Raw genomic sequence first — 12,199 nt, 5'->3', positions numbered from 1 at the left:
ATTATTTCACAGACAAATTATACAGGACTTTGCCGGCTATAATCCAATAAAGCGTGCAAGATATCCCCAGAAATATATGCAGCACCATCCACATTTTCCCATTAAATTAGGCCGGAGTTTATTATAATTAATAATTCCGTAGATGGATCGCTCCATTCTGATGGGCGGGGGTTATTGGAGGAAGAGCGACTGATCTAATTATAGTTCAGAAATTACTAACAATTCATCCATAACTGCGAGTCAATCAATGCAGTACAGTATGGAGCCCTATAGGGTGGTGGTGGGGGGGGGGGGGGATAGTAAAAATCAGAATGACTCCCCTTCTGGTGCCTATTTATGCCCATTAACCACTACCCATCCATTCCTTGACACTTGTTTCTTTCAACGGGTCCTTACCAGAGGGGGCGCTGGCCTAAGGTCCGACCTGGTCTATGTCTGTGCTAATCATTCCTTTTTAAACCTATAACCTACGTGTTATTTACAGTAATACATTCAATATATTAACTTAATAAACCAATGTCAGGCAGCTGCTGCAAAGGCAAATTAAATGGGCTATTGCACTCCCTATGGTAAATTAAAAATCTTTATAATGTACTTTGTTTAAAAAAAATAAAGTTTTATTTGTGCTTAAAAAAGCTGCCACTAGGTGTCTCCCTACTTGTCCAGAGCACATTTCCACCCCATCTCTTCCACAGACTTTGGACTCCTGCTTGCCTGGTAGAAGTCCAAAATCAGGAAATGCAGTCTGGAGTACTGAGGGGGGGGGGGGGGTGCAGCCTTATCCAATCATAGCTCATCTCACACTGAACTGCTCTGGGCTGTGTGTAGCAGAGTGAGGGAGGAAGTTCTCCCCTGTATGGCTTCAGATGATGTCACGCCTGCTGGGGAACGCCCCTTCCCAGTCTGTGAATCTGACTGAGCAGAAAATACAGAGAAATATCAAGGTAGAAAACAAAAAAATAATAAAAATAAAGGGAGGGGGTGGTTTATCATGATGGGGGCAGTGACCTGTGAGGATTATAAAATGTAACAAGATCATGACAGGTACTCTTTAAAATTAATACTCTTATTCTCTCCAATATAGTTTTAAAGTGTATTGATACTGCAAAAGGAGATATATGGATGTCCTGGGCTCAGTCAAGATCCTACAAAACTACTCTGACAGGTTACATGGAGCTTCCCCACCACCGTTCTGGGAATGCATTGGCAGAATTAATGTATAGGCCTCATGTAATGCCATTGCACCCATAACATACGTGTGATTTCACAATTTGGATAAGAAAACTTATTTTCACAATAATATATTGCATAGTAATTTAGTAACCAGTGCCAGGCAGCTGCTGCAAAGAAACTAGTGCCAGGCTGCTGCTGCATAGAAAAATGAAAATTTTGTTTTTGGGCAGCATATGTGTATCCCTTTAAAATTGTATTAAGAGTGCAGAGGGATGGTTTTGGATGTCCTGGGCTATGTTAAGAACCTACATAACATTTCCTATAAGTTACATAAGAAGATCCCAAACTCTACCTTATAAATGCATCATCAGAATGAATGTATCGTCTGAAGGATGTGTTCTACGTGATGTCAAGAGGAGGCAAACGTTTCTCAAGATGGTGTCAGTTCCTATAAAGATTGTGGCATATAAGAAGGGTCATAACTGGAAAGGTAAGCCTGAGCACAGCAAGACACCAGTAGAAAGTAGTGCCAGGCAGCTGCTGCATAGTTAATACAATTTTGTTTTTGGTGGAGCATATGTTTATTCCTTTAAAATTTTATTAATAGTGCAGGGGGGGGGGGGGGGGGTTGGAAGACATGGGCTATGTTGAAACCCTACCTAACTATTCCTATAAGTTACATTAAGACATCCCAGTAACCAGTGCCAGGCAGCTGCTGCATAGGAAAACGAAAATGTATTCTTGGGCAGCATATGAATATCCCTTTAAAATTGTGTTAAAAGTACAGAGGGGAGGTTTTGGATGTCTTGGGCTGTGCTGAGATCCTACATAGTTATAAATGCATCATCAGAAATAACGTATTTTCTGAAGGATGTGTTCTATGTGATGTCAAGAGAGGATAAACATTTCTTATAAAGATTGTGTCGTATAAGCAAGGTCAGAACTGTAGATGGTGCACGTGAGCGCAATGGCCTCCATAGGAAGACACCAGTAGTAAGTACTACCAGGCAGCTGCTGCATAGCCAAACAAAAATTAGTATTTTTTTGGGGGGGGCAGCATATGTGTATCCTCAAAAAATTATATAATTAGCACAGTGGGAAGGTTTTGGATGACCTAAGCTATATTAATGTTAATAAACTAAATAACTATTCCTATAAATCACATAAGGACATCCCAAGCAATACCCTATAAATAAACCATCAAAATGAATGTATTGTCTGAAGGATGTGTTCTATGTGATGTCAATAGGAGACAAACATTTCTCCAGATGGTGTCAGTTCTTATAAAGATTGTGTCGTACAAGCAGGGTCACAACTGTGGGGGTGCACCTAAGCACAATGGGGGAGATTTATCAAAAGCCTATTCTGAGGAAAGTTGCTATGGGCAACTCAGCACATTTTCCTCCGGACAGGTTTTTGATAAATCTTCCCCAATGTTCTTCATTGGAAGGAACCAGTAGCAACCAGTGCCAGGCAGCTGCTGCATAGCCAAATGATTTTTTTTAAATAATCCTTTTAAAATTGTATTTCTAGTGCAAAGGGAAGGCTTTAGATGTCATTGACTTATGTCAAGACCCAAAACACTATTTTGATGGGGTATATAAGGTCATCCCTACCAACTATCCTATAAATGAATGCACGGGCCACCAATGGAAGCCAATGGCTACTATACAGCAGGGAACCATTTTTTACGCCCTGGTTGGGGTGACCTGGATTTCGCATGTATCGCTAGGGACAGTCACTCCCATGCATGTTGGAAGTATCTATAGAGTAGTTGCATTGATTCTATATGATGTCATACTTATAGGGGCTGCACCTGAACCCAATTTTACTACAGGAATACACTGATACAAACAATTGGCACATGATATTTGGGGTAGGGACCCCATAGAGATTTTTCATTGCAGCCCAAAGCCTTCGGTTACGCCTCCCCATTAGTCATAGTCATGGATGGCACCATCTTAAGTTCAGCCCCCCCCCCCTACATTAGTAGCATAGGACACATTCCAGATTTGTTGACATGCAGAAGAGAGAAAGATAGAAGAAGAAACAAAAATATTGACTTGAGTGAGGTTCGCTTACCAACACAGGACTCCCCAGTAATGGAGTAGGTCCCATTGTCATGGAAGCCTCTTCTGCACTCACAGTGGTACCACCCCGGGAGGTTGGCACAGCGGGAATGGTTGTGACACTGAATGATCCCTTCTGCACACTCATCAATATCTGCCTCAGAAAAAGACACAAGCCAGCCGAAAAAAATTAATCTCCTTCCACACCGCAAAAGAACAAAACATTTATTTATTTATTTTATTAATTCATTTTTCAGCCGTTCCATAGAAACATCAGATGACTGTTTTATTAGCTACTAAATAATATGTAAAATTGCCTAAAAAAATATAAAAAAGGTTTTGCCTAGTAAAGTACTAGATAGAACCAGAGGGCGATTCATTACCCGTAATTACTAGGTCGATTCTAGGATCATTTTCTTGCGCCGTGAGGAACCTTGTTAGCGAGAACTCCGCCGGCCGCACTTAGAGTGTAAATAAAGTCCCAGCACTCACCGAATCGATTCAGGTATAAGGAGCTTTATTGCATATCCTTCAAATCAAACAGGACGCGTTTCGGCCAAAACACATCCAGTTTGATTTGAAGGATATGCAATTAAAGGGGTATTCCAGGAAAAAAAACTTTTTTTTTAAATTTATATATATATATATATATATCAACTGGCTCCAGAAAGTTAAACAGATTTGTAAATTACTTCTATTAAAAAAAATCTTAATCCTTCCAATAATTATCAGCTGCTGAAGTTGAGTTGTTCTTTTCTGTCTGGCAACAGTGCTCTCTGCTGACATCTCTGCTTGTCTCGGGAACTGCACAGAGTAGAAGAGGTTTGCTATGGGGATTTGCTTCTACTCTGGACAGTTCCAGAGACAGGTGTCATCAGAGAACACTTAGACAGAAAAGAACAACTCAACTTCAGCAGCTGATAAGTACTGAAAGGATTAAGATTTTTTTAATAGAAGTAATTTACAAATCTATTTAACTCTCTGGAGCCAGTTGATATATATATAAAAAAAGTTTTTTCCTGGATAACCCCTTTAAGCTCCTCATTCCTGAATGTACTTGGTGAGTGCTGGGAGTTTATTTACACCGTTTCTGGACCTAATCCACCACGTGCACCACTCCCCGAGGTAAGTGCCGACCAACTTATATACTAAGCACATATAAAGGAGCGACTACCGGTGTCACCTTGTAATAGAACGGCAGGAATCGGCAATGTTATAACTCTAGTCCATCATGAGTCCCTAACCTCCGGGGGCAAACTTAGGCTGTAGGGATTCCTACCTGGGAATGACGATGTTTTTTAAAGGGGTACTCCGCTGAAAAACATTTATCCCCGATCCAAAGAATGGGAATTAGATGGCCGATCGTGAGGGTCCCGACGCCCACGATCTCCGTCACGGCACCCCAAGTCATCCATGCACGGCTCGAACTCCTCTTCATGCTGGATGACTGGCGAGTACAGCCGCCACGCCTCCTCCCATACACAAGAATGGAGGGGGCGTGGTGTGATGTCACAAACTTGGAAGTTTCAAGCTTCCATGTTCCATCTGCGGCTGGCCCGGAGATCGTGGGGGTCCACAGTAACGGGACCCTCGTGATCAGACATCTTATCCCCTATCCTTTGCATAGGGGATAAGATGTTTTTCTGCAGTGTACCCAGGGCTCAAGTCCAGCAGGAACGCATGGGAACTGAGTTCCTGCACTTTTTCCACTGCAGTAACATCATTCCCATTAGAAGAAACAGCCCTTGAGTGGAAATCTTGGGTGAGTTCCCACACCTTTTTTTGTCACAACTTTACCCCTGAGCGTACCCCTTTAAGCAGGGACCAGTTCTACAAAAATACCCATCAACCCATGTCTAAAAGTACTACTTCTAATAGACAGATGATGGGGAAGTAGTGCTGTGTGGTTCTCTGAGAAAGTATTGAGAAATACACAAGCTGAGGTACCATACAGTGATAGTTGCTCTAGTGCCATTGCCCTTTGAACCTAGAACGCACTTACAGTGGTGTTTTAAGAAAAAAAAAAAAAAGCATTTTTATGTAAGTTACAAATGTAATACTTCCAGTACTTATCAGTTGCTGTATGTCCTGGAGGAAGTCATGTAGTTCTTTCCTGTCATACACAGTGCTCTCTGCTGCCACCTCTGTCCATGTCAGGAACTGTCCAAAGGAGGAGGAGCAAATGCCCACAGCAAACCTCTCCTGCTCTGGACAGTTCCTAACATGGACAGAGGTGGCAGCAGAGAGCACTGTGTATGACTGGAAAGACTACATGACTTCATCCAGTAATGAAAGGCTTGAGATTATTATTATTTTTTTTAAATAGAAGCAATTTACTAATCTGTATAACTTTCTGTCACCAGTTGATTGAATTGTTTATTCCTCCGGAGTACCCCTTTAATGTACACTCTCATCACTCCCTTAAAGGAGTACTCCGCCCCAAGATATCTTATCCCCCATCCAAAGGATAGAGGATAAGATGTCTGATCGCGGGGACCCCCGTAATCTCTGTGTAGCACCTGGCGTTCAGTTAGAACACTGGGTTCGGGGGTCATGGCGTCACAGCCACGCCCCTCGTGACGTCATGCCACGCTCCCTCAATGCAAGTCTATGAGAGGGGGCGGGGCAGCCTATCCTGTCCTAAAATTTACAGCAGCGAAAATCGGCACCAGGTTCTGCACAGACTGGGTGCGGGTTTCGCCACATGTGGATTCACCTGTGAAAATTATGCAAAATTTTTCGCCCTCAGTTTCTGTCCCACGTGTCCGTACTCTAGGCCAGACACGCGGTGAACGAAATGTATCAATGCTTTCACCAGAAAACTAGTGTTAAAAATAAAAATAAATTATTAATTAAAATTTTCAAAAAAAAGTTTCAATCTCTGAGCAAAACAAAGTAAGGTCTCCAAATTTTGCGCAAATGATCACACATTTTCACCAAAAACATTGATAAATTCCCCCAAACAAGCTTATGTTGCTGTATCCCATCATTTTTCAATGCTTTCCCCAGAAAACTTTAAAAGTCGCATATTTTATTTATTTTTTTATTTGGGGGGCAGCGCTCTAAATTTGTTGATGCAAAACATAAGAAATGTTGCACATTTTTGGGTAAATAAGCGACTGCTCCTAAAAAATCTGTGATATTGTTTTCCCCAAAACACAGAAAACATTGGTAAATTCCCCCACAAGGTATCTCAGCAGAGAGCACTGTGCTTGTGATGTCAGCAGAGAGCTCTGTGTTCCAAAAATAAAAGAATTTCCTCTGTAGTATTCAGCAGCTAATAAATACTGGAAGGATTAAGATTTTTTTTTAAATAGAAGTAATTTACAAATCTGTTTAACTTTCTGGCACCAGTTCATAAAAAATAAAAAAAATTTCTATTGGAGAACCCCTTTAATGGCACATTTTCCCCCACATACACAGTATTATCTAAACTGGATACATGTTAACAGTTTGTATGTAAACAATATTGGCTTAGTGTTTCCCAATTAGGGTGCCTCCAGCTGTTGCAAAACGACAACTCCAAGCATGCCCAGACAGCTTTCGGCTGTCCGGGCATGCTGGGAGTTGTCGTTTTGCAACAGCTGGAGGCTCACTGGTCAGGAAACACAGCAAGCAGAGATCCTGAACGGCACATTTTTTCCCACATACACAATATTGTCTGAACTGGATACATTGTATCCAATTAGATTTGTTACATGTTTACAGTTTGAATGTAAACAATGAATATTTGCTTCAGCTATGGCAAAACTATAACTATAGCAGGAGGTTTGCTTCTTCTCCTAAATGTTCCTAAAATGGACAGAGGTGTCAGCAGAGAGCACTGTGGTCAGACTGGAACGAAATTCAAAAAGAAAATAACTTCCTGTGGAGCATATATCAGCTGATAAGTACCGAAAGGATTAAGATTTTTAAACAGAAGTAATTTACAAATCTGTTTAACTTTCTGGCACCAGTTGATTAAAAAATAAAATAAATAAATAAATAAATTTTGGCAGTAGTACCCCTTTATAGAAATTTCTCAATTTAGACACTATTTTTGTGCTGGATGAGTAACTAATAAAATGGGGGGGGGGGGGGGGGGTCCTACTAATGTGGTCCCAGGAGTCCTTATTATTCTATAGTCCTCTTATTGTCAGTGTGGTGTTGTTATGTGAGAATGTGAGAGGGAGGAGCCAAGGAGCTGCTGACACATGATGTTGTGTAGCCCTCTCATTGTCAGTGTGGTGTGTTGTCACCAGCTCCTCCCTCTCCCCTGACAGGAAGTTGTGTAGTCCTATCATTATAAGTGTTGTCTTCTCAGTAGCTCTTCGACCCCTCCCTCTTTCCTGACAGGACGTTGTGTAGTCCTCCTATTGTCAGTGTGGTATTATCTTAGCTCCATCCTCCTCCCCTAAGATGGCGCATCATCCTCTGCTGTCTCAGGAGGCGTGGCTGGAGCTTGTCTGTGAGCTCTATCCCCGCCCCCAGAGTGATGTCAACACCTCTGACCAGTCCTTACTGCTACATCACCATCTCCATATCATATACATCTTTATTGGGACATTTAGGGAAGAATGAGGTTGGGATACAGCATGCTGCCTAGTTCTGAGCAATGCCACAAGCAGAGGAATAGACAGGGAATGAATATAGCAGGTGCTGCAACCTTACTGGTTGTGTGATAGTCTGCTGTGTATAGCAATGTTATGTAACAGCTCTGTCCAGGGAACTGGCAGAAGTGCTGTGGAGAAAAGTAAGTAGGGTGGGAGAACACTGAAGAGCTAAGGGAAACCAATACAGTCTAAAAAATATAGTACTAGGCCCCACCCCCGCAGAGCCTACAACAGGCATTACACTATATTACTTTTGCTGGCAGTGCTCCTTTAGAAATTACCCATATTTCCAAATATCAAGCCTTCCAGTACTTATCAGCTGCTGTATATCCTGGACGAAGTCAGGTAGTCTTACCAGTACTTATCAGCTGCTGGATGCTACAGAGGAAGTCATGTAGTCATTCCAGTCACACACAGTGCTCTCTGCTGCCACCTCTGCCCATGTCAGGAACTGTCCAGGGCAAGAGAAGTTTGCTATGGGGTCTTGCTGCTGCTCTGAAAAATTCCTGACATGGACAGAGGTGGCAGGAGAGAACACTGTCTGACTAGAAAGAACTACACAACTTCCTGTGGCGCATACAGCAGCTGGAAGGATAAGTACTGGAAGGATTAAGATTTTGAAATAGAAGTAATTTACAAATCTGTATAACTTTCTGCCACCAGTTGATATGAAAACTTTTTTTAACCTCCCTTTAGAGTCAATGTTGTTTGTAACATGTTCTATTCACTGGAGTTCCCCTTTAAACAAGAGACATGCCTAAAATGAATTTACTCTTTTCCGTTGCGATCTCCGTCCGCTCCCCAGTATGGGCGGCACATCAGCGTTCTTCTCGCTCGGTGACTCTATCCATCAGCTGAGCGCCATCTTTATTATTGATGTCAGCAGATAAATGTCGCCTCCGTAATAAGCTTTGTGGCGCGGCGGCTCCTGACAATGATCACTATAACGGTGATTACCGCAATTATGCAACGTGTGACTCTCAATAAATACGTCTTATGTAACATCTCAGTAGGTGGCACCGTTGGAAGGGTGCAGTCGGGGGGCGGGCAGACAAACCATGGGGACCCTCTTAGTGTTTTCCAACATATGGTCCTCTGGCTGTGGCAAAACTACTACTCCCATCATGCCCTGACAGCCAAACCGGGACACACTATAAAACCCCTGTGGTAGCAGATTGCTCGTCAGGCCATGTTCACACAGTTTACGTTGAGGCTGGAAAATAAGCCCAAACGAGCCCCAAATTTTCAAAATAATTTACGACCAAAACAATTCTACCTGCCTTGACCGACGGTCTCCAGTCTGTGGACCTCCAGAAGGTGCAAAACTACCATTCCCACCATGCCCGGACAGCCGTTGGCTGTCCGGGCATGGTGGGAGTGGTAGTTTTGCAACATCTGAACATCCACGTTTTAGAGACCAATGGGCGAGACAATTGCGTGAATTTATCTAGATAATTCTGTGAAAATTTTTGTAAAATAATTATTTTTTTTTGTTTACTCTGCAACTCGAATAGTGCAACCACCCTGTTCACCTTCTCCTTCACAGGGTCGGCTCTACCTATAGGCAAAATAGGCAGCCGCCTAGAGCGCCCTCTTGATGGGGGGGAGGGGGGGCACTCTACGTGCCATAAGACAGTTAGACAACCAGCATCCGAACCAGTTGTTCAGCCAGCAGCATGAGGAGGAGGTTAGATACAGTGTCACCCCAGTAGTAAGCTAATTACATGAGGAGGGGGCTTGTTACAGTGTGTCACCCCAGCGTTGTCAACGGGCGTGCCAATGGGCCGCTTCATGGGGTCGGCAAAATTAGCTTTTGCCTAGGGTGGCAAAATCCTTGCACCAGCCCTGCTTCTTCACACCAGTCAAGATCCCAATCTCAGCCAAGACTAATGAGTTCCTTAAGCTTTATCTGTGACCTTGTTTGACCTTATGAGATATTCAGGACGTGAGACCCCCCCCCTTGGCTGCACTTGTCGATAACCAATTTACAGTGACCTCTTTATCACGATGCTGTTATCTCCATATCCACCTTCGAGGATGATCTGTCAACCACCACATTGACTAGTTATCTCCCTTCTACAGTCACGGAAATTTCCATCCATTAAACAGCCTATCACTTTGAGCATCACATGATCATGATGAACGACCACTTCGCTGCCCATCGACTACTATACAACAAGCTGTTCTCCAGGGAATTATAATTACCCAAAGCCACCACACTTCCTTGGATATGTTCCCTATAAACCATCCTGCCTGATATGCATGGCTCCTGTGGCCCCTGTTGTCTTCTCTGGCTGCTTGATATTCTTTGTCATCCTTCCCTCCCCTTGCCTACATCTCCCAGCAATCATTGCAGTTCTGCTTTGCCAGCCAGTGCACTCTCTGAGAGCAGCCACCACGCTCCTGCTCTGGGCAGCAGAGAGAGCTTCATTGTCTGATTGGCTGAGGCCGCACACACCTCCTAGTTCTCAGCACTTAAAGGGGTACTCTGCTGAAAAAAAAAATTTTTAATATCCACTGGTGCCAGAAAGTTTAACAGATTTGTACATTACTTCTATTAAAAAATATTAATCCTTCCAGTACTTATCAGCTGCTGTATGCTACAGATGAAGTTGAGTTGTTCTTTTCTGTTTGACCACAGTGCTCTCTGCTGACCACTCTGTCCATGTCAGGAACTGTTCAAATTCCCATAGAAAACCTCTCTTGCTCTGGACAGTTCCTGACACGGACAGAGGTGGCAGTAGAGAGCACTGTGGTCAGACAGAAAAGAACAAAACTTCCTTTGGAGCATACAGAAGCTTATAAGTGATGGAAGGATTAAGATTTTATAATAGAAGTAATTTACAAATTTGTTTAACTTTCTGGAGCCAGTTGATATGAAAAAAAAATAGTTTTTACCCTTTCAACGAGATCATGACTCATCAGTGCAGGGCAGAAACCAGGTGGTCTGTGTCTCTCAGGAGGGTGGGGGCTGCTTTTAGAGAAGGACTTGGATAGAGAGAAAGTGGATGGCTGGATGATGACGTAGCTAATGAATGATATTTAGACAAGTAAATGGGTTGATGTGACAGAACAGATGGGCTATGAGTTTCGCCCCCTCCCATAGACTTGCATTGAGGGGGCTGGGCCTGATGTCACATGGGGGCGGAGTCGTGACGTCACGATCTTCCGTCGCCGTGGTCGGGAGCCAGAACCTCCAGAGCTTCCGGAAGCAGATACGGTGGGTGCTCCATGCTATATTGCGGGGGTCCCCAGCGGCGGACTCCCTGCGATCAGAAATCTTATCCCCTATCCTTTGGATTCGGGGAGAAGATGTCTAGGGGTGGAGTACCCCTTTAATAAATTCCCCCCGAAATGTTTTATATTCTTTTTCTTTTTACAGATTTCCCCTTAGATCTCTTTTTCACCCTTTGTTCCTGTTTATCGCTTTCGCTGGCCAGAATTTCCTTCGGAAGAGCGAAGGTTGTGACCTATTGACTACACATCAAGTGGCGGGAGACCTTTCCTTGGTAAAACTATCGATTTTATCTTGTAAGAAGAATCCGGAAACCAACTGGAAGAGATTTTTCTTCTTCCAGCAAAATGAGCGTCTTATAATTCCCTCCTGAAATCATCGGCCTCAACAGATTCACGGTTGTTTATTATATATCATTGGTGAATCTACACCCGAAATGTGGGATAACCCCGACCGGATACTATACACAGGAGATATATAACTTATACCAGCTGTGCATATATGATTATATACAGTGTATACCAGGTTATAACAGCATGGTCCATATCACTCTATACAGGAGATATATAACTTATACCAGCTGTACATATATATTATATACAGTATATACCAGGTTATAACAGCATGGTCCATATCACTATATACAGGATATATATAACTTATACCAGCTGTACATATATATTATATACAGTATATACCAGGTTATACCAGCATGGTCCATATCACTATATACAGGAGATATATAACTTATACCAGCTGTACATATATAATTATATACAGTATATACCAGGTTATAACAGCATGGTCCATATCACTATATACAGGATATATATAACTTATACCAGCTGTACATATATATTATATACAGTATATACCAGGTTATACCAGCATGGTCCATATCACTATATACAGGAGATATATAACTTATACCAGCTGTACATATATATTATATACAGTATATACCAGGTTATACCAGCATGGTCCATATCACTATATACAGGAGATATATAACTTATACCAGCTGTGCATATATGATTATATACAGTGTATACCAGGTTATAACAGCATGGTCCATATCACTATATACAGGATATATATAACTTATACCAGCTGTACATATATATATTATA

The 12,199-nt window shown here is 42.4% G+C and overlaps 1 protein-coding gene across 3 annotated transcripts in view; it reads right to left on the bottom strand.

Annotated features, from left to right (window-relative positions):
* Positions 1–12,199, bottom strand: part of NELL1 (neural EGFL like 1) — a gene marked incomplete in the record, with an annotated part of 690,696 nt that overhangs the window by 38,027 nt on the left and 640,470 nt on the right. For 2 of the 3 annotated variants that reach the window (XM_056527924.1, XM_056527922.1), the window contains 1 exon segment: positions 3,256–3,396. In XM_056527924.1, the coding sequence (XP_056383899.1) occupies positions 3,256–3,396 (141 nt within the window). 3 annotated transcript variants of the gene reach the window in all.

Source organism: Hyla sarda, chromosome 6, assembly GCF_029499605.1.
Source record: "Hyla sarda isolate aHylSar1 chromosome 6, aHylSar1.hap1, whole genome shotgun sequence".
In the NCBI taxonomy this organism is placed as follows: domain Eukaryota; kingdom Metazoa; phylum Chordata; class Amphibia; order Anura; family Hylidae; genus Hyla; species Hyla sarda.
The sequence above is the reverse complement of the archived record's forward strand: the minus strand, read 5'-3'. Positions and strand labels throughout refer to the sequence as shown.